Consider the following 24008-nt stretch of genomic DNA (forward strand, 5'->3'; position numbering starts at 1 on the left):
CTGGGTTAGATCCCCGGTAACACTCCCCTCCACCCCCAAATCATTTGGCCATATATACAAGAGTTTATTTCTGAGCTCTCTATTCTTCTTCTACTTCTTCTTTTAATAATGGGAATTGAATCCAGGGGCACTTAACTGCTTACCCAGCCCTTTTTTATATTTTATTTAGAAATAGGGTCTCACTAAGTTGCTTAGGTCCTCGCTAAATTGCTGAGGCTGGCATTTCACTTGAGATTCTCCTGCCTGAGCTCCTGAGCCACTGGGATTACAGGCATGCACCTCTGTGCCCAGCCTGTCTTACTTTTACTATATATTTGTCTTTATGCTATTTACCACAGTCTTGATCACTGTTCCTTTGTGTTATGTTTTGCAATCAGGAATTGTGTGTGTGTGTGTTCAAGTGGCCCTTACAGAGTAGCCCAATGTTCTTAGGTAAGCTTAAGAGCATTAGGTTATATAATTAGGTCTTGGCATTCACCTCACTTCATCTCAGCATGCAGGCATGATATCATCCCATATTATCACAAGAAGGAAGGTAAGTACATTACAAAATATTTTGAGGGAGAAAGAGCAAGCATCAACACATTTAAAAAAATATTTATTTTTTAGTTGTAGTTGGACATAATACCTTATTTTACTTATTTATTTATTTATATGTGGTGCTCAGGATTGAATCCAGGGCCTCACACGGGCCAGGGAGTGCTCTACTGCTGAGCCACAATCCAAGCCCAAGCATCAACACATTTATATACCTTTTGTTACAATATATTGTTATATGTATCATTGTTAACCTCTTACTGTGCCTAATTTATAAAACTTTATACTAGGAAAATCGGATTAGGAAAAAACAGTATAAACAATATAAAATTTGGTACTACTGTGGTTTCAAGCATCCACTGGTGGTCTTAGAATACATCTTCATGGATAAGGGGGAACTGTTATACAAATCTTTCACCTCCTTGGTCAGATTTATTCCTGAGTGTTTTATCCTTCTTGATGCTGTAGGACATGGGATTGTTTTTTACTTTCTTTTTCAGATTGGTCATTGTTATTGAATGGAAATGCAACTGATAATGGAATGCTGATTTTGTATCCTGAAACTTTGCTGAAATTGTTTATTAGTTGTCTTAATCTGTTTTCTGTTGCTATAATTGAATATCACATACCAGATAACTTATAGAGAAATTTATTTTTCATTGTTCTGGAGCCTGAGAAGTTCAATGTTGAAGGATCACATCTGGTGATGGCTTTCTTGCTGTTGGGGGCTCTGCAGAGTCCTCAGGTGGCACTGGGTATCTTAAGGAGAGATAAGCCCAAACTTTAACAGACTCACTCTTAAAATAACCCATTAACCCATCAATTCATGAATAGGTTAACCAATTCATGAGGGTGGAGCCTTCATCAGCTAATCATCTCTTAAAGGTCTCACTTCTTAATACCTGACAATGGAGATCGAATTTCTTTTTTATTAAACATTTATTTTTAGTTGTAGATGGACGCAGTATATTTATTTATTTATTTTTATGTGGTGCTGAGGATCGAACCCAGTGCCTCAACCATGTGAGGCACGCGCTCTACCCCTAAACCACATCCCAAGCCCTGGAGATCAAATTTCAACATGAGTTTTGGTAAGGACATTCAAATAATAGCAAGGTAACTGTTGTTTTGTTTTGTGTGGATTCTTTACACGTAAGATCACATCACTTGTGAAAAGAGATAATTTTAACTTTCTTCATTTGGATACCTTTGCTTTTTTTGCTTTTGGACTTTTAACACACGCTTTATCAGTTGGTGTAGGCTAAATTATGCTACAGTAATAAAAACAAACAGCTGAGGATACTGGTGCATGCCTGTAATCTCAGTAGCTTGAGAGCCTGAGACAAGAGGATCTCAAGTTCAAAGCCAGCCTCAGCAATTTAGTGAGACCCTTAGCAACTTAGGGAGACCCTGTTTCTAAATAAAATATAAAAAAGGGCTGGGGTTGTGGCTTAGTGGTAGAGTGCTCACCTAGCATGCACTAGGCACTGGGTTTGATCCTCAGCACCACATGAATGTAAAATAAAGATGTTGTGTCCACCTAAAACTAAAAAATAAATATTAAAAAAAAAAGGGCTGGGGATGTGGCTCAGTGGTTAGGTGCCCCTGGGTTCAATTCCTGTTTTTTTTTTTTTTTTAAACAAATTCGTATTTATTATTCATCCTGATATTCCAATCCTGGGCCAGCTGGGATGTTCTGTAGGCCCCAAGCCAAGCAAGGTTCCATCTCCATGCTTTCATGATTGCCAACACAGGGCAAAGGGAGCACAATAATCACACACTGACTTTAAAGCTTCTGCCTAGAAATGACATATCATCTTAATCAAGGCAAGTCACATTGCCACACCTAGCTTCAAAGATGGTGCAGAAGAGCATTTCCAACCTGGGTCCACACAAAAGCCAGAAATAATTGGTGGGCAGCACAATTGAATGCCACACTCTCTTCTAGATACCAAATGTTAAACTCACTCTCCCGTCCACAGGTAAAGTATATGCAACCTCTTCTGCTACAGAGACAATCTCAAAGTCCTGTCCAGTCAAGGCAATACTCAAAGGTTATGTACAGCAGTCCCTACAACAAGGGGTATATATAACAGTGTCTGTATCAGGAGGTGTGGCTTTTCTTGATCTAGAGACCTATGCACCAAAAGAACAATGATCAGCATTCATATGCCAAATATACAATAATTGGATAGAAACAAGACAAGCACACTCCCAGAATTGATATCATTCAGGAGGCGCTTAGCCACTGAGCCCCATCCTTAGCCCTTTGTTTTGAGACAGGGTACTACTAAGTTGCTTAGGGCCTCACTATGTTTCTGAGGCTGGCTTTGAATTCACCATCTTCCTAAGCCACTGGGATTACAGGCATGCACTACCACTCCTGGCTCACAGTAGCAACTTATGAAATGGAAACTCTAAGAAAGTGCAAAGAGAAATAGACAAAATACACTAATATTAGGAAATCCTCATGTATTTTTCTCAGTTTGAGACAGATCAAAGTGTCAAAAATGAAAAGGATAGAGAAGGCCTAAGCAATTGGGTAGATTTTATGGATATTAAAACATTTATCTTGATAAGACTTTTTCAAGTGTATGTGGAACTTCCACAAAATTGCCCACAAGCAAAACCCCAATATTGTTCATATTGCATATTCAAACAGCATATTTAAAAAAATTTTTTTGCATGTCTTTTTCTTCTTTTCTTCCTGAGGCAAATATTCCATACAACATGACACCCATTCTATATATACTTCAATGTGTTTTGACAAATCAATATATTCAAGTAACCATCATAACAAACACCATTTCCAGGACTCCCCAAAATTCCCTTGTGCCTATACCTGGCCATCCTCATCTTGATCTTAGGCAATCAATAATTTACTTTCTATAGTTTTAGATTTATTTTTTCCCTAGAATTTAAACAGAACCATACAGTGTATATTCTTTTATACCTGGCTTCTCTTGTTCAACTTGTTTTGAAACTAATCTATGTTGTTGAATCAGTAGTTGATTCCTTTCATTGCTGAATAGTATTCCACTGTATGAACATACCACATATGTTTATTCATTTACCTACTGATGGATATTTAGGTTGTTTTAAGTTTTTGCTTTTTGAATTTATGAACATAGGTGTATAAGCCTTTTTGTAAACACATTTTCATCTCTCTTGGGGTAAATACCTTTGTCAGCATGACTTGAGTACCCATTTCCCTACATCCTTGTTGTATTATTTTAGAATATCTTTTTATCAGCCACTTGTTATTTTAGGGAGAGGAGTGTCTTGCATGGAAAATTATAATTTAATATATTCAAACTTATTTATGGTGTTCTGCTTCTTTATTTAAAAATTTTTTTTTAGTTGTAGTTGGACACAATACCTTTATTTTATTTATTTATTTTTATGTGGTGCTGAGGACTGAACCCAGCACCTTGCACGTGCTAGGCGAGCACTCTACCACTGAGCCACAACACCAACCCTCTGGTGTTGTGCTTCTTATTGAAGAATTCTACCTAAAAGTTAGGAACACATTTTTCTTTATTCTAACACTTCTTAGTTCAAAACAAAATTTAGGTCTTTGATCTACTTTAAAGTATATTCTCATGAATCATGTGAAATAAGAATTTAATATTTTTCTTCTCCAAATATAGTCACCTTGCCATTGCAATAATGCAATAATCACTAATATTTAGTGGGATTTTTTTTTATTTGTCTTTTTTGGAACTGGGGTCGAACCCAGGCTTTATGAATGCAAGGCAGACGTTTTGCCATGAGCTACATCCCAGCCCAATAATCACTAATATTTATTGAACAACACTTCCTTGGGCCAGGTATTACTCAATTTAATCTTACCTTATCAGGTTTGTTTTGAGGATTAAATAAAACATTTTAAAGAAGAAATAAGGAAAGTATCAAATGGTTATGTGGTTTACCCAACTCATACAGACTATAACTGGTGGAATCAGGATTCTAACCCTAATAGATGACTTCACATTATTTGGCATTCTAACATAATTTCCTTGTCCTACAGATTTGAAATAGCAACTTACTAATATAACAAATTCCCATAAATACATAGGCTTATTTATGGACCTTCCACTGTGCTTTAATGATCTATTTATCTATTCTTACATTACCTTGTAGTCATTTTAAAATATCTATACTGATCATATTACCTGTCTGCTTAATTTCTTTTTTTCCTCAGTACTAGTGATTGAATATAGGAGTGCTGTACAACTAAGCTACATTTGTAGCCCTTTTTATTTTGATTTTGAGACAGGGTTTTTGCTAAGTTGCTAAGGCTGGCCTCAAACTTGTGATCCTCCTACACCAAGTTGTTGGATTACAGGCATGCACTCCCTGTGCCTGGCTTTACTGCTTAACAATTTAAGAACACCTTATTGACCTTAGGATAAGTCCAAACCCTTTGGTGATAAATAAGGCCCCCTCCTTTTTACCTCCCACTTCATGGGTCTCAGATGTGGGTATATCCCCTATTGCCCCATGATTTCCTATGTTCTAGTCATAAAGTTTTTCCAGCAATTATCTGTACAAGTCGTAATCACGTTCATGTCTCCATATTCATACTACTTCCTGTGCTTCATCTTCTTTGTCTTGTTTACTGTGTAAGCACTCATTTATTTTTAAGTTTAACTCAAACATTACCACATCTAGCCTTTCCTCCCTTCCTATTAAAACCAAATAAAAAGAAATCCTTCCTTTCTCCTTCATGTGCCCACAACTTGCCTAATACTTGTACCCTAGCACTATTTTACTGTATTTATTCATTTGCATGTTTTTCTCTTCAACCATGTTTAGTGTTGTGAGGGCAGGACCAAATCTTATTAAGTACTGAGTATAAACTTTAAAAACTTTGAGTAAATCTAATCATGTGAATAATGACTGGAACATATGATTTATTTAAAAAATGCAACAAATTTTTAAAGGCTACAAAATATCATTTTCAAAAAGCATCAAGAAGTGAGTATATTTAATCATATTTAGCTCATAACAGAGCAAATAATTCATGCTACAGGAATTATTCTATATTCTATAGCATGTTTACTGAACTGGCAACTGAGAAAGTTGGTCGAAGGAAGATAGAGGACTTTGTCTTGTAAGAATCAGAACCGAGGGGCTCCATAATCATCTGGCATACGCTCGATGTTGTATCTGTTCAGGGTAGAAAATCAACATTGGTAAGAAAGGTGGGTAGATCCCATCTAAAAACTCATCCTTTACTCATTATAACACTTATCCCCACCATGAATTTCTTCTGTCAGTGGGAATATTTTAGAGGGATCCCATAATGAGTGACTGACATCAAAACACTGACTATATTATCTTTTTCTTCAAATTCACAAAGTTAGCAAGTAAGGGAGCCAATGTCTGAATCCAGGGAAGCCCAAGTTCTTAGCCCATATTCTCACCACACTGTGATCCCCAAGCTGCTGAAAAGCTGGTCATTTATAGTTTGACCCAGAAACTTACAAGAACACTAAAGAATGTTTTTTGTTTTTTTTTTAAATAAGCTATTAGTTTCCCAAATGAGGTGCTAATCAAAGTATCTTTTAAAAAAAATCTTAAAAAAAAAACATATCTTTCAAAAAGGTATTTCTGGCCAAAAAAGATTAGCTTGATTTAAAATAATGCTTTGTATTTAAAGCAATGTATCTATTCTTATTTAACAATTTGAGTGTCTGCTTCATTCCTAAATCCTATCTTTATTTTCTGTCCTTGCTCTTGATACTTTGTCTCATTTCTTCAATACAATCATGTAAATATTTGATATAGTAACTTCTTTGAAATCCTTTTATAACCTTATAACTTGACCTCATTTAGGGAAAACCAAACCCCGGGTTGCTGCATTTATTGTTTAAAAATTGATATGGAGGGGCTGAGGTTGTAGCTCAGTGGCAGTACACTCGCCTCGATTGTGGAAGGCACTGGGTTTGATCCGCAGCACCACATTAAAAAATAAATAAATAAAAAATAAAAGTATTGTGTCCATGTCTCACTAGGTTGCTCTTGAGTTCTCCCAAGAGCAAGACTGGCCTCAAACTTGGGATCCTCCTGCTTCAGTTTCCCAAATTGCTAGGATTACAGGAGTGAGCCATCACACCCAGCCTGAACTCTTTTTAAATTAACATCAACTATATTCTTCTAGTTACTTTCCCAAGAGAAATTTCTTACCTGTGGTTAGAAATGTACATGATAGGAACTCCAGGGATCTTCCGGATTCTTCGTTTAAGGTCACGGTCAACTGTGGCCACGATGTAACACTTGTGCTGAAAGAGATATCCATTGATGTTCATACAGAGCTCACTAAGTGTATTTAATGACTATTGGAAAATTGCACAACTATTGACTAATCTTAAGAATCATTCATTTTTCACAGTAACTAGAAAAAGGAAGGCTATAACAATTTGTTGAGTAGCTACTGTGCTCTAGGAGCTCATATTTATAAATACATAATAAATTGCTTAGGCTGAATATGATTCTAAGAATCTTGAGGGGAAGAAGGTAAAAAACTGTTTATAAGCCACAAGCTGTTTTCTGTCTCATAAATATAAGAGACTTTTCTACCTTAGGGCACAGCTCTCTCCTTTCCCTGATCTCAGGGCTTAGATGTGCTTTAAAGCCTCTCAATGTGGAGGTAGGCTACTCCTTGGGCTGGGAGCCCAGAACAGGATATCCAGGACCCATAGTTTGAGCTTAGCATCTCTGAAAGCTGCAACATTTTGTGTTGTACCTTAGTTTTGTCATATCCAAATTTCCATTGAGTTTTACAAAAAGTTGCAGTGTGGTGCCTGCTGGGCTGTGGGAAATTATGGGCAATGCTGGCCCCACCTATGAGAAAGTGGCTAAAAAGACACAGAACAATCACCAGATGAAAATGATTATCCTCAGCAAGGGAGAAGAGTTTTTTTTTTTTTAAGCAGAACTGAGGAACATAGAGCTTGGTGCATAATAGGCAAGCTCTCTTACTGAGCTATACCCCTATCCCAAGAGAGGCTCTTATAAGAGTTACCTGTAGTAGAAGTTCGTGTGGCACTTGACAAGGAGGTCAGAATAGAACAATTCAAAACCTACTTATTCCAGGATAAGTGTGAGACAGATTTTGATGTAAATGAGAAACACTTTTGGGTTAGGCATGGTGGAAAAGGACAAAATTCCTGCATGAGGAGGAAATGGAACCTTATTTTAGAATCATAGGGAGGTGGAATCTGATATATGATTATATCTACATAAACCCAAACCATTTTAGAGATTTGAGGGATAAAGAATCAGTGGATTCAAAGACAGAAAAAGAAGAAATCAAACTATCTGCTGACAATATGATCCTTTATCTAGAAGATTCAAAAATCTCTCCCAGAAGAATTTTAGAGCTTATAAATGAGTTTAGCAAAGTAGTAGAATACAAGATCAACAACCATAAGCCATTAGCTTTTCTATGATTCAGTCAAGAAAGAAATTAGGGAAATCATCCCATTCATAATAACTCAAAAACAAAACAAAACAAAAAAAAACAAAAAACCCCAACCGACCAGCCAACAAAACAAACAAAAAAATTCGGGAATTAATCTAACCAAGGAGGTAAAAAAGCCCTATAATGTAAGTTACAGAACACTCAAAAAGGAAATTGAAGAAAACTTAGAAGAGGGAAAGCTATCCTATGTTCTTGGATAGGCAAAATTAATATAGTCAAGAGCTGGGGTTGTGGCTCAGTGGTAGAGTGCTTGCCTGGCGTGCGAGAGGCACTGGGTTTGATCCTCAACACCACATAAAATAAAATAAAGATGTTGGGTCCACCGAAAACTGAAAAATAAATATTAAAAAAAATTCTCCCTCTAAAAAAAAAAAAAATTCATTTGGAAGAATAAGAGATCCAGAATAGACAAAGCAATACTAATCTAGAAAAGCAAAGCAGAAGGCATCATAATACCTGATCTGAAATAGGTGGGATGCTGTCAAATTAAAAAGCTTCCGCACAGCAAAGGAAACAATTAAGAGATTGAAGAGAGAGCCTGCAGAATGGGAGAAAATCTTTGCCAACTACTCCTCCAAGAGGGTACTAATATCCAGAATATACAATAGAACTCAAAAAACTCAACACCAAAAAGCAACGAACCAAACAACAACAACAAAAAAAAACACCCAAATAACTCAGCCAATAAATGCAAAAGAACTACTCAGAAACTATTCAAAAGAAGGAACACAAATGGCTGACAAATATACGGTGTTCAACATCTAGTAATCAGGGAAATGCAAATCAAAATTACACCAAGATTTCATCTCACTCTAGTCAGAATGGCAATGATCAAGAATACAACAATAATAAATGCTGGTGAGGTTGTGGAGAAGAAGGTACACTTGTACACTATTGATGGGACTGCAGACTAATACAACCACTCTGGGAAGCACTATGGAGATTCCTCAAAAAATAAGGGATGGAACCACCATATGACCCAGCTATATCCCAGTTCTTGGTATTTTCCCAAAAGATCTAAAATTGGCATACTACAATGATATATCCACAACAATGTTTATAGCAGCATAATTCGCAATAGCTAAATTATGGAATTAACCCAGATGCCTGTCAATAGATAAATGGATTAAGAAGATGTGATGTGTATGTATACATATGCATACACATACACACACACACACACACACACACTGGAGTTCTATTCAGCCATAAAAATCAAGTTGTGGCTTTTGAAAATGAAGTAGATGGATGGAAATAGAGAATATCATGCTAAGTGAAATTAGCCAAACTCAATGGTGGAATGTTTTCTCTCACATATGGAAGGTGAAGTACAATAAAGGAAAGGAGGAGGGAAGAGGAGGCTAACATAAAGAACCAATTAACTGGGCTGGGGGTTCTGACTCAGTGGCAGAGCACCTGCCTGGCCCATGAGAGGCATTGGGTTTGATCCTCAGCACCAAATAAAAATAAATAAATAAAATAAAGGTATTGTGTCCATCTGTAACTACAAAAAAAGAAAAAAAGTGACTTAAAAAAAAACAATCAATCAATTATAATTTAATAGAGAGTGAAAGGAAGTTTAGTAGAGTAGAAGAAGGAGAATGGAAAAGGGGAGGGAGGACGGAAGGAAAAAGCAGGAGGGAAAAGGAGGGGTATCATGAAATGAAATCAAATTCCATGCATGTATGAGTCTTGTCAGGATGAACCCAACTACTATGTATAACTACAAAGCTCCAATTAAAAAGAAACAAACAAACAGAAAAAAATAGAATATAACCAGTGTAACCCAAATCACATCCCCAGGCAGTGCAGGTGCTGAGATTTGAAACCATGCTTCATCCCCAACCTGTGCTCTTCCCATTATGGTTAGAATATAAATTTTCAATCCACTTTCTCAAGTAAATGAGAAAATTTATGCTTCTTGTGAATTGATGTTATATAATTTTTAAAATAATTTATATTTCTAGATACTTTACTGACCATGAACATTCAGGAGATAATAGTTTACCTTTTTTGTTTTAAAGTAGAAGTAAACATTTAAAAACTTATGATACCTGAGTTACTCTTTGTACTAAGCAGTCATCTGCATAGGTTCCTTTGTGCGTGCATGGTAATCGTTCAAACCGGGGATCCTTTGCAATCCTGCAGGGTTACAAAAGTGGATTAAAGAAAACACTCAAGCAACTGGATAATCTCCTGTGCCTCAATTAGTGAAGTGAAAGCAACATGACCTCTGCAGATTTTCAGGCACCTTCTCCCTCTGAAGCTTATCTTTTAACTAGAAACACACCTTTCAGAGCTGGGAGTCAAAGCTTGCTGACTGATAACTGGTGGTATGCCTGCAGTCAATTAATCATCGCAGAAGTCTGAATTATATTTCCATTTTAAAGAAGAAGCAGGTTCAGAGAAGTTAATTTGCTTAAACCTACATAGTTGGGAAAAGCCAGGATTCAAAACCAAATTAATTTGACAGTTCATTTGTTTTATACAAATGTACTGGAAGACAGGCACAAAGATGGGAATTACAGTGTGGTTTATAACAGTAAAAAAAGAAGGCACTCTAAATATCCAGCAACAAGGTAAAGTTAAGATATTTGGGTACCCCTGTCCTATTTAAAAAAAAAAAAAAAAAGAGGGAGGTAGAGCTATCTGTATGAATGTGGAAGGACCTATACTAAACTGTACAGTAAACATAGGAGGCCAACGAACAATATATAAGCAAAAATGCATATATAAAAGTATGAATGAACACACGATTAAATTAAGAAAATAAAAATTCCCTTCTCAGGTATTCTTTCTCTAGACTCACATTGCATAGAAAAGGGTCTGAAAAAATATGTAAACTAAGATTTTTTAATTATCACTCTGAGGATAGGAAAATGGTCAAAGTGTGAATGTGGAGAAGGACTCTTTAATTATCTGTATATTTATTCTGTTTGCATTAAAATGTATTATTTTCATATAAATCTGAAAAAGGAAAAATCCTGAGTCGGTGATTCCTAGGGCTCTGTTCTTTCTGTTACACAACGATGATGAGTCACTGAAATGGATAAAAATACAAGGTAGCACACAGGTACCAAGCGCAACAAAAATACTCCATATTGCAGTAGTTCAGTGCTAGATCAATGTGGGCTGGATAATTTAGAAAAAGACATGGAGATGAATAAAATGAAGATGAAAGAATATACCAAGCAAAATGAGGGTAGGCATATTCCAAACAGGGCACCATCCAACAATAAAATGTTTGCTGCTGATCAGGAAAGAGTGAGCACATCTGGCGGAGAAGTGTTTATGGAGAGGAGGGTAAAATAAGGCTAATCTCCAATGCCAGGCTGAGGAGTGTGAGCTTCATGACAAAGGTGGTGGGAGTTAGTATAAGATTTCTGAGGCAAGGGCTAAATAAAGTGGTGTATACCTGTAATCCCAGTAGCTCAGGAGGCTGAGACAGGAGGATTCCAAGTTCAAGGTTATCCTCAATAATTTAGTGAGGCCCTAAGCGACTCAGCAAGACCCTATCTCAAAATAAAAAAGGGCTGGGGATGTGGCTCAGTGGTTAAGCACCCCTGGGTACCAATCCCTGGTACCAAAAATGATTTTTTTTTTTTTTGTGGGGTAGGGCACTGGGATTGAACTCAGGGGCACTTGACCACTGAGTCACATCCCCAGCCCTATTTTTTTATTTTATTTAGAAGCAGGGTCTCACTGAGTTGCTTAGCACCTTGCTTTTGCTGAGGATGGCTTTGAACTTGTGATCCTCCTGTCTTAGCCTCCTGAGCAGCTGGGATTACAGGCATGCAGCACCACACCTGGCCCAAAAGAGATTTCTGAGGGAAGAGTGATATGAACCAAGTTCTATCATGGGAAGAATTAGCATGCTGGGTAAGGAGGATACACTAGAAGGAAGACAGGCTGGTAGCTGAGAAAAGATGTAGGCAACAGTCTTGTGACTTGGCTCTTTGGCTACACCTTTCACTTTTGGAATTATCTCTTCTTCTTAACTGGCTCTTTTCTGGGGACAGACCAACATGCTCTAGTACTTTCCCATCATAAAAAAGGAAAAAAAAATTTAATTAGCCCTTCCTTTTAGCTAACACCCCATTTGTTTCTCTACATAAACAAACTTGTGCCCATATTTCCCTCCCTCTCCCACAGTTCATTTATTTTTTTAAATTTTCTTTAGTTGTTGATGGACCTTTATTTTATTTGCTCATTTATATGTGGTGCTGAGAATTGAACCCAGTTCCTCATACATGTAAGGCAAGCATTCTACTGCTGAACTACAACTCCAGCCTCCCGCTATTTATTTATATTATTTAAAAATAATTACCTCTTTTCCCCTTTTAATTTGAATTATTTCAGATATGCAAAAATGGATGAAGATTAAATTTTCATTAAAGAGCCAGGTGCAGTGGTGTAATCTCAGCGAGTTGGGAGACTGAGGCCCTAAGCAATTTAGCAAGAACCTGTCTCAAAATAAAAAATAAGAAGGGCTGGGGATGTAGTTCAGTGGTAAAGTATTTTTGAGTTCAATCCCCAGTCCCTCCCTACCCCACTACAAATAATTATTATGCTGAATTTCATTCTATATTTATCATCCCCACACACTTTACTACAGATGTAAGATTTCATATGTACATACCTATATAGAGTGTAATATTGGCTTGCATGTTTTTAAACTTTAGATAAATGTATGCTCTTGGTTGGTTGTTTTATAATGCTTTTGAGATTTATCCATATTGACAATTATAACTCTAGTTCACCCATTTTCACTCCTATATAGTATTTTATTCATGAACATTCCATAATTTGTCCATTCTCTCCTTAAAGGACCTTTGGCTACCTATAATTTTTTGCTATTACATAAGAAAATTCCAAAACTTGACTCTACAATTGTTGTGTGAGTTTCTTTATGGCAGTGCCTTTCTGTATTACCAGAAGCCACAGTATGAATGCAGTTTACTAGCACTCACTTTGCACTTTTATACACAAGCTTATAAAAGTGAAAAGAGTTTTGTGAAACAGTATTCAAATTCAACTCTTACCTCATGCAAGGCATGCTAACATTCTATTACATTAAAAACAATATTAGTTGTGACTCATTAAACTGATTTCACAACATACAGACTATGATCTCTAGGTTGAAAGACAGTGTTGGAACAGCATGGACAACCTTGATTTTACCAGATATTGCCATATTGCTCTCCAAAGTCATGTCACATTGACAGCAATAGTAGTTGAGTATGAGAATTCCCATTGTTATACAAACTCAACTATTTTGGGCATTGTCAAGCAGATTTAATTTGTTTTTGCCAACCTGATGAGTATGAAATGGCATCTCACTGTGAATTTAAGGATTATTTGTCTTTTTCTTAGATATATATAGAAGTTCTTCATACAGTTTGAAAATAAGCCATTTGTTCATTACATGTGTTACTAATATCTTCTCAATGTCTCTGGCTTGTCTTAATTTTGCTTATGGTATCTTTTGTTATAAAGAAGCATTCAATTTCCATATAGTCAAATTGATTAATTTTGTTATAGTTTGGACTTCTTGAGGAAGTCCTACCCACCCTCAGCTCATTAAGATATTCTTTATATTTTCTACTAAAAGTTTAGATATTTCCTCTACCTGGAATTGATTTTTATGTGAGATAAAGATCCAATTTTTCTTTCTTCCTACAGATGTAATCAGTATTTTAGTAATTTATTACTTTCCTACTGACCTAAACAATACTATCTAAGATGTTCCATTTGTTCTTTTGCCTTTAAAAAATCATCTTTTTTTATATCAATGAAATATAATAGAAATCTCTAGTTATAGAGATATGCTTGCATAAGTTTTAACAGACTTATATATCCATGGAACTTCTTCCACCACTGAGAAATAGAACATTTTCTTCTCCACAAAAAGCTGCCTCATGCCTCTTTGCAGTTAATCCCCGCTCCTACTCTTGGCTCCAGGAAACCACTACTCTGTATTCTATTCTAGTTTTGCCTTTTCTAGAATTCCTATAAATGAAATAAAATTTCTAGACAGGAATGTTTTATTTCTTGACTATAATAGAAGTCCTATTGTTATATACGTATGCCAAACTCACCAAATTATACAATTTAAATTAGTGAATTTTATCGTATAGAAATTATATCTCCATAAAGGTGACAAAAATAATACACTGGTCTATTGAACATGTTTTTTAGCCATGGCATGATTTTGTGACATCATTCATAAGTCACTTAGAAAACACTCATTAGTTGAGGTATGTTGCTTTTTCCAACTATTGGCACTTTTTTTTTTTTTAATATTTATTTTTTAGTTTTTAGGCGGACACAACATCTTTGTATGTGGTGCTGAGCATTGAACCCGGGCCACACGCATGCCAGGCGAGCGCGCTACCTCTTGAGCCACATCCCCAGCCCTGGTACTTTTCATTATACGTTATGAAAAAACATCACACCTGTTATCTCCACTGGTCTCAGTAAGAACAATAAGAAGGTCTTTAATATTGAGGATGTGTTAAGCTCACCATAAGCTTGAATTTTATCACTGGTGACTGATATGGTAAGTTGCTTTCCTTGCAGTGATGTGTTCACCACTGTCTTTTTTTTTTAAATATTTATTTATTTATTTTTCGGTGGACACAACATCTTTGTTTGTATGTGGTGCTGAGGATCGAACCCGGGCCGCACGCATGCCAGGCGAGCGCGCTACCACTTGAGCCACATCCCCAGCCCCGGCCACCACTGTTATTTTTTATTTTTATTTTTGGTACCAGGGATTGAACTCAGGGGCACTTGACCCCTAAGCCACATCCCCACCTCTTTTTTGTATTTTATTTAGGGACAGGATCTCACTGAGTTGTTTAGCAACTGGCTTTTGCTAGGATGGCTGTGAACTCGTGATCCTTCTGCCTCAGCCTCCCAGGCCACTGGGATTACAGGTGTGTGCCACCATGCCTGACACCACTGTTAATTTTTGAGAAAATGCTTGCCAAATAACAAAGTCTAAATAACCAGTGTTTATCAGTTGTTCCTTCACAGAAACAATGACATTCCATGAAAAACCAGCTGGTTCAGCTCCCAACTCAAACACACACACAACACTTTTCATTGAGATAACTTTTGTCCATTGGTAAGTAGCAGAGGTGCTCTGTGTATGTATCACATTTCATCACAAAGAACACTGATGTGTATTTGAAGGTCAAGATATAATGAAGTTAAATTTTACTGCTTCATTAAGGAATCTGCCTCACTGGAGATTGAACCTAGGATGTTCTACCACTTAGCTACATTCCCAGCCATTTCCTTTTTATTTTTAATAGAGAGTCTTGCTAAGTTGCCAAGGCTGGCTTTAAATCTGCGATCTTCCTGTCTCAGCTTTCCCAGCCACTGGGATTATAGGTGTGTGCCACTATAGCTAGTTTCAAGGACATTCTTAAGCAACTCTGGCTTTTTTTAAAAAAAACTGCCAGTGAAGAGCAGTGAGGAATACAACGGCTACTAGCCTTGTAGGAGCCCATTATTTTGATTCATACTAAGGCATAAGCAATGTCATCAGTGCAAATGTCAACACAGTGACAAAAACAATGGCTCTATTATTATAAAATGAGTTTTGTGAATAAAAGGTTTTGTGCCAAAGTCTCTGGGACTCAGAAGTCCATGGACACATGTTGAGAATGCCTACTCTAAATTCAAAGTTCTAAATTCAATTTTCTAGAGTAAACTCAAAACTTTAAATGTGTACATTTTAAGTGTGAGATACTGAAAGAGATGTCTTTAAAACAAACTAATAAATAACTTCTAATGGAAAAATTGAGAGGAAATTAAAAGGAGTCACAAGATCAATATGACTAAGTAGCTTTGTTCAAAGAGGTTGAGCTTAAAATCTTTTAAACTTTATTTAATTTTTAAAATCATAAAAGTTTTGTTTAATTTTTATTTTGTCTAATTGGTCAATCACTCTTTGGAAGGCAAAGAGATGAAGAAGGGTCAAAACAATCTTCATTATACCAAGGACTGGTGTTGTGGCTCAGTGGTAAAGCACTTGCCTAGCACATGTGAGGCACTGGGTTCAATCCTTAGCACCACATAAGAATAAATGAATAAAATAAAGGCATTGTGTCCATCTACAACTAAATATATATATATAAAAAATAAAAGAATCTTCAGTATACCAATCTAAAATAAAACTAGACTAGATCCTTCTTACCTTAAAGCCACTCGATATTTTTGCCCCAATTTCTCAATTTCAGCCATTACACAATCAGTTATACAAGGGATACCTGCCAGGAAAAAATACAAAAAAGTTAACAACAGAACTTGTGGATAAGTTATGTGAATTATGTCCTGGTCAGTCTTTAATAGATCCAAGAAACTTCTGGAATAACAGCTAAGATCTAGAGAAGACTGTCATGTATAACTAAAAATAACAAATTAAAAATCCCTATTTATAAAGCAACTAGGGAATTGTCACAAAGACATGCCATAGACTTTAATAAGCACCTGTCATAAATGCTGGGGAAAAAATTAAGCCGAATCCTGTTATTATTTTTCTGTAATTTGTAGATGGAAAAAATGTTTAAATTTAAGCCATGAAATTAAACAAAAAACACAAATTTAATCACACAAATAAAAGAAAACTTGACAACTACCAAAAGCCACAGCAGACTAAAAAATAAGGTGGGAAAAATATTTTTACACATTTGTCAAAAGGGCTAATTTTCTTAATGTATTCCTATAAATGAAATATCTCAGCTATTATAATAATAGTTTGTAATTGTTACTATTTGCCAGACACTGTGCTAAGTACTTTATAAGAACTGTCTCACTCTAGTGTTCATAATAACACCTACCAGGTAGCATTGTTGTCATAATTATCATCATTCCTATTTTATAGATAAGGATCTTCAGATGCAAAAAAGTAACTAGATAGATAATGGTGAAGTCAAGATTTGGATAGTCTATTCTGGGATCTTTTTTTTTTTTTTCTTCCTCCTTGCAGTTCTGAGAATCAAATCCAGGGCCTCATGTAGACTAGGTAAGTGCTCTACCATTGGGCTATACCCAACCCTTACACTAGGGATCTTAACTGCCAAGCTATATTTCAGTTCATAGACTAGGACATAGAAATGGTCAATAAGCATAAAGATGCTCAATCTTACTCCTAATTAAAGAGATATAAATCAAAACAAACACTTTCTACTTAGTAGAGTGGTGATATATGCTATAACATGAACAACCCTTGAAAACATATGTTAAATGAAAGAGGACCAAATATTATGACTCTATTTTCAAGAAATGTCCAGAATAAGCAAATCTATAAAGACAGAACATTGGTAGTTGCCTAGGGATGGGGAGAATAAGGAGGGTTGTGGAGTGATGGTTAACAGGCACAGGGATTTTCTCCAGGTCATGAAAATGTTCTAAAATTGTTGTGATTAATGATGCATAACTCTTGTGACTACAATAAAGGAAACTGAACCGTACACTTTAAATTGTGAACAGTATATGAATTATCCTAATAAAGCTGTTTTAGAAAAATTTTTAAGTTGTTGATGGACCTTTATTTATTTATATGTGGTGCTGAGAATCAAACCCAGTGCCTCACACACGCTAGGGAAGCATTCTACTACTGAGCTGTTTTTTTGAAAAGAACAAAAATAAGATCTATTTTCATTTTTAATAAAAATAACTTCCATCTTTCACAGGTTGTATGTAAGCTTGCAATATTCCTGCCTCAGCTTCCCAAATAACTAGGATTATAGGCATGCAATTACAGCACCCAGCTACATGCTTATCTATAATCATCCCTTTCCATTAAGTCTTGAACTCCGCAAAGTCATCTATGAGGGCTGAAATCAATTTCTTCTAACCTCCTGTTAATGTTGATATTTTAACTTCTTCCCATAAATTATGCATGTTCTTTTTTAAAAATATCTTAGTTGTTGATGGACCTTTATCTTGTTTATTTATATGTGGTGCTGAGAATCAAACCCAGTCGCTCACACATGCTAGGCAAGTGCTCTACCACTGAGCTATAACCCCAGCCCATGAATGTTCTTAAAGGCACCTCATTCAATCTGGAAAGGTCCAGATCTATCAGAGAAAAAGATAATGGCAGTTAGGACTTTACTAAAAGTATTTCTTAATAATAAACTTGAAAGTCAAAACTACTTCTTAAGGGCTGTGGCTGTGGCTCAGTGGTAGAGTGCTTGCCTTGCACATGTGAGGCACTGGGTTCAATCGTCAGCACAACATAAAAAAGTAAGTAAACAAAATATTGTAACCATGTATAATTAAAAAAATATTCAAAAAACTACTCCTTGATTCATGGACTTCAGAAGGATATTCTCCTAGTGGACAAAAACAAGATTAATCTCTATCAGAGCTCTTGGGTCACCAGGTACATATATATACATATATTTCTTTTTTTTTTTAAGAGATCTGAGAAATGCTGATGGAAAGCTGGAGAGCAAACTATCATCATTGTTGGGAAGGCTTAAAACATTCAGTAAACCATATTATAAACAAATGTGTTGTTATCCAGGTTTTGTTGTTTTATTTTTTTATTGGTATATCTTTTTAAAAAAATTTGTTCTAATTAGTTACACATGATAGTAGAATGCATTTTGACACATTGAACACAAATGGATCACAACTTCTCATTCCTCAGGCTGTACATGTTTTGTTCTATTTATAGAGCACAGGCAGAGTAGATTAGTATAATTCCTTAGAGCCCTAGGATTTTTGGAATGGTAAATGAGCATTGGCATCAACTTAAAGTTACCAACTACATAAGCCCCTAATAACAGAGTCAATCTGACCTTTGAAGACACGCATTGACTTCTTGATAGCTATTTAAATCCTAGGTTGTATATTCTTCCAGGATAAGGCTATCATGTCAACAGTGAAAATCTGTTGTGTAGTGTAGCCACCTTCACCAATAGTCTTAGATGGTCCTTTAGATCACTTGCAGTAGCATCTACATCAGCACTTGAGGCTTCATCTCACACTTTATTTTAATAAGATGGCTTCTTTCCTTAAGCCTCATCCAACCTCTGCTAGCCTCAAACGTTTTTCCTGCAGTGTCCTCATCTCTCTCAGACTTCAGAGAATTGAAGAGAGTAAGGGCCTTGCTCTGGATTAGGTTTTAGCTCAAGGGAATGTTGTGGCTGGTTTGATTTTCTTTCTCCATATCAGCAGAAAGATTGTTTTGTTTTCTTACTAATTATGTGTTCACTGGAATAGCACTTTGACACTTTTTAATTTCTTTAAAAGGTTTTTCCTTTGTATTTACAATTCTTGCTACCTTTTGGCACAAGAGGTCTAGCTTTCAGCCTGTCTCAGCTTTTTACACACCTTCACTAAGTTTAACAGCATCTAGCTTTTGATTTAAAGGGAGAGGTACATGATTCCTCCTTTCACTTGAATACCTAGAAGCCACTGTAGGGTTATTAAGTATTCTAATTTCAATAATGTTATATCTCAGGGAATAGGAAGGCCTGAGGACAGGGAGAGAGGTGGTAGAATGGTAGTTGGGATCAATCAGAACACATACAACATTTATGGATTGAGTGTGCCTTCTTATATGGGGACAGTTCATGGTGTTCCCATTTACAGCAATATCATCAAAAGTCACTGATCACCGATTAATAAAACAGATATAATAATAAGGAAAATATATGAAATATCATGAGTTACCAAGAGGACACATATTATAGGAAAAATGGTGCTCAAACACTTGCTCTATGCAGGGCTGTTATAAATCATCAACTTGTAAAAAATGCAATGTCTGTGAAGTGTAATTTTTTTTGGGGGGTGGGAGTTCAAAGGATTGAATTCAGGGGCACTCAACCATTGAGCCACATCCCCAGCCCTATTTTGTGTTTTATTTAGAAACAGGCTCTCACTGAGTTGCTTAGTACGTTGCTTTTTGCTGAGGCTGGCTTTGAATTTGTGATCCTCCTGTCTCAGTTTCCCGAGCCACTGGGATTACAGGCGTGTGCCACCACACCAGTTGTGAAGTGTAATTTTAAAAATCACAATAACACAAGGTGTGTCTATAGTATCCTTTACAAATTAAAAGAGGAGGCTGGTGTTGTGGCTCAGTGTTAGAGCACTTGCCTAGCTTGTGTGAGGCACTGGGTTCTATCCTCAGCACCACATAAAAATAAAGGTATTGTGTCCATCTACAATTAAAAATATATTTAAAAAAAGATTAAAGGAGGTATAAACTTTCCCTTTTTATTCCAGTAATTTATTCTTTATGACAAAGTACAAGCCTAATTTTCATTTGTATTTTTTATCAGGTGACTGGAAAATACACAAATTTAAACTTATCAGATCTTACTATTAGGAAGTTATGGCCTACATTTTTTTGCCTGTTCATGGTAGTGTTGGAAAATTGTGTGAAGGGAGATAACCCAAGTATACAAGGGAACTTTATTAATGGTAAATTGCACATCTAGGTGTAAATATATTACCTCAGGTCGTTTTAGTACAAATAAATAACATCTGAATAAACTTAGAAATCAACCATCATCCAACTTCTGATTCTATGATTGTAAATGACAAAATGTCTGTAGATTTTCTACACTCCTTAATATAAAAGAATGTATATACTGAAAAATTATAATACACTTTAATATACCTAGAATTTTAAAATCCCAAATTCTAAAACATAAAATTCCCTTTCTATGTTCAGAATTGATATCCATAATGATGGCCAAAGCACTGTTTTCTGAATTGTGAAAGTTCAATTACTTCTAGTCATGTATGCTTAACATTTCATTAAAAATGGTCATTTCTATGATAACCATTGCAAATTAAATGGCAATTCATTCATCGCAAATCCTATCTCCTTCTTTCATATTTTTGGATAAATATGATTATTCTGAACAAATGTCAAAGAAATGTAAAAGTATGTTACTCACACTTGGCATACAGACAGTCCATCATTGACTGCACTAAGTCCAGTTTGGCTTTAATGGAAAAATTGATAAAGTTGGTATCAACCAGGATATGATAAGGTGGGCCCAATTGTGTATTATATTGGAAGAATAAGCAGGAAGGGTGTTGGGGGCTGAAATAAAAAGAAAAATAAGAACACAAAGTTAAGTCTACATTGATATTTTGGTATGAACAAAAAATGAAAATGAAGTCTTTGCTGAGGATAGTTCACTATAGATTAAGTTCCTTTTCTCTTATTCATTGGGAATAAGTTCTAAACAGGAAAGCAAGGAAGAAAGTAAAAAGCTTATTTCTTTTTAAAATTCTATCTGTTTTTTTAACTTTATTTTTTTTTAACGTGGTGCTGAGGATTGAATCCAGTGCCACACGTATGCAAGGCAAGTGCTCTACCACTGAGCCACAACCCCATCCTGTGAAAGCTTATCTTAATTGTACACTAGCATGTTTTGCCACAGATTTAAAAAAGCAATTATTCAACACAGATCTTTTTCTATCAGAAGCAGAGTAACCATGGACACAAGTGGTAGAATACTGATATCTTAATCAGAATAATACTACACCAAGTTTGCTATTCTCATAGGATCCTAAATGGTTGTACAAAATGTGGTCTAAGAGAACAGTTTGTCCAGTGTTAGGATTATGTAATACAGCAGGGCCTTTTTCTCATCTACAAGTCCCAAATGTTTAAATACTAGTCCATGAACCAGGTTGAGAAAACAAAGAAAATGCAGTAAGGCTTTTGTAAAGTTAAATATATTTATTAAAAGAAATGACCTTATTCTGAAAATACTATTTATTCATTAGTATTTATTTATTTTTTAAAACAATCTTTATTTCATGAAATGCTGGTGTGTTAAACAATGGTAATTATGTCTTCTAAAAGATTCTTGGCAAACAAAAATCCTAATACTCTCAGATTATATTCCCAGGATTTTAGGGAAATCTTACAGCTCCATGAAATCCCAAAACCTTCAAACCACTGGCATCAGTGTATGCTCAGCAATACCACTCTTATTTGCATAATGTGTCAGACTTACTAACAAATGATTGAGTAAATCAGCTTATGGAAAGCCTGGATTTCTAAGAGGTTTTGGACTGTCCCTTTCAGGTTTAAAAGAAAACTTAAAGTTTTTGATTACTCACACTTCTCTTTCCTTCAGTGCACTGGGATCTTTCTTTTGTTTCTTTTTTGGTTTTAATCTATCCTTTTCTTTACTGGGGGAAAAAAAAAGTTAATACAGGAGAGATGAAAAATATTACAGTAGTTAGCTCATTAAAAAGTTCCATTATTTTTTTCCTACAGAGCAAATCCTATTTTGTTATATTTTTATGTTAATATCAGCCTACACTTTCTGAGCAAATAACTGTAGTGGAAAGTAGTCTGGAACTATCAAAATTATTCAGTAAAACCAATAATCCAAAAAACTGTTAATGGGTAAATGTTGGTTAAACTATAGTGTCTTTCTTAGCAAGAAGTTTTCATATCAAGGACCAAAATCCCTCCCAAGAAGTGAGCAAAGAAGTTGTTGATATTTATCTTCTGATGACTCAAATGTTTTAATAGTAGATAGGGAATGGCGTTTTCCCAAATGCTTCTTATAAAGGGTTAGACAGCTGGGCATGGTGGTATATTCCTGTAATCCCAGTTACTTGGAAGGCTGAGGCAGAGAATTGCAAAGTTCAATGCCAGCCTCAGCAATTTAGCAAGTTCCTGTCTCAAAATAAAGGAATGTAGCTCAATGGTAAAGCATCCAGTATGGGGAAAAAAAAAAAAGGGAGATGGTGCTAAATCACAAGACATATACAAAATTTAACTGTAAGTAGAAATTATCAGTGGGGCCTCATTCCTATAAAGGACATAATTAATCCACACCAATGGCTTGCCTTTTTTTTTTTTTTTTGGTGTTAGAGATCAAAGTGAAGGCACCTCATGCATGCTAAGCAAGTGCTCTATCACTAAGTTACATCTTCAGTCCCTAATAAATCCACATCAAAGGCTTGGAAGACTAACTCTGGAGGCTCTCATGACCATTCTGTTTTTGTGAAATTTAAAAACAATGAAGACCAGTCCTTATTTAATAACCTATCCAGTCTTGACAGAAGCAGAACAACTATTTAGGTCCTCTTTATAATAGAGAATTTCTCTCTATTCTTTTCTTCCACAGTGATCTGGATTCATATAAGATTTATAACATGGAGTCATTTGGGAGTTTTCTCATTCTCTTTCAAAAAAGTTTAAGTGTCAAGTGCTGAACACATGGTCTTTGACTTCACCATCTTTCAAGGACAACAAACATCTTTTTCTGGGGAATGTAGCAATGTAATGGTAAGAACATAAAGGTGTCTACATCACACAATTGTTATGATGTTTAAATGTGACAAAGCACATAACAAGAGCGGAACAAAGTGAACACTTAAGAAATGTTTATTTCCCATGGCCTTTCCCAGCAAAGTCGCTCAGCAGCGCGGTGACTATTACACATCTGACTATTATCTCCGGCGACACAAATCTAAGACACAATATTATAAGAGAAAACAAAACAACAAAAATATTTGCTACTTATCCCCTCGTGACTTCTCTATCTCTGGGCAGTCTTAAGAACTCAAAAGATTCTGGACACTCACAGCCTCTCATCTCTGAGACTAAGCATTCGCTTCATGGTCGCATACTTTCTTGTTTTCTTTTGCTTTCCCTTGAAACAGAAATTTTAGAGTTAAAAGCGTACATTGTATCTTTTTAAAGTACTTTTTCTCTTGTCCATTCTCTTCTTCCTTCAAACACCCAACCCCTCTCCTCACTCCTTAAAGCACAACAAGCTCGGTTCAGAGCCGTTTAAGAACTAAGTTCCGAATGCAAATAAACAAGGGAAGTGTAAGGAAAAAGAAATGGGGTCAAGCTCTGAGTCCTTCCTATTCCCCCCATATAAGGCTCCGACAGACCCTCTTCTCACCATGTTCAAGCCGCACACCCGTTCTTCCGAATACACCAATTACACGACACTTTTACGACATCTAT

General features: G+C 35.8%; 1 protein-coding gene across 3 annotated transcripts; it reads right to left on the reverse strand.

Moving 5' to 3' along the window:
* Nucleotides 1-1157: 1157 nt before the first annotated feature.
* On the reverse strand, nucleotides 1158-23998 carry LOC114089782 (rRNA-processing protein FCF1 homolog). Of its 3 annotated transcripts, none has more exons than XM_027931736.2 (8): nucleotides 23944-23998; nucleotides 23618-23685; nucleotides 22136-22207; nucleotides 20956-21104; nucleotides 16233-16305; nucleotides 10081-10168; nucleotides 6730-6824; nucleotides 1158-1296 (listed from the first exon to the last, which is right to left on the reverse strand). In XM_027931736.2, the coding sequence occupies exons 1-8, from the start codon at nucleotides 23944-23946 to the stop codon at nucleotides 1218-1220; spliced, it is 627 nt and encodes a 208-aa protein (XP_027787537.1). In that variant the 5' UTR covers nucleotides 23947-23998; the 3' UTR covers nucleotides 1158-1217. The 3 variants fall into 3 exon arrangements, with proteins under 3 accessions (XP_027787537.1, XP_071463767.1, XP_071463768.1); XM_071607666.1 differs by having other exon boundaries at nucleotides 23933-23962; XM_071607667.1 differs by lacking the exon at nucleotides 22136-22207 and having other exon boundaries at nucleotides 1159-1296.
* Nucleotides 23999-24008: the final 10 nt, after the last annotated feature.

This window comes from Marmota flaviventris, chromosome 2 (assembly GCF_047511675.1).
Source record: "Marmota flaviventris isolate mMarFla1 chromosome 2, mMarFla1.hap1, whole genome shotgun sequence".
Classification (NCBI taxonomy): Eukaryota; Metazoa; Chordata; class Mammalia; order Rodentia; family Sciuridae; genus Marmota; species Marmota flaviventris.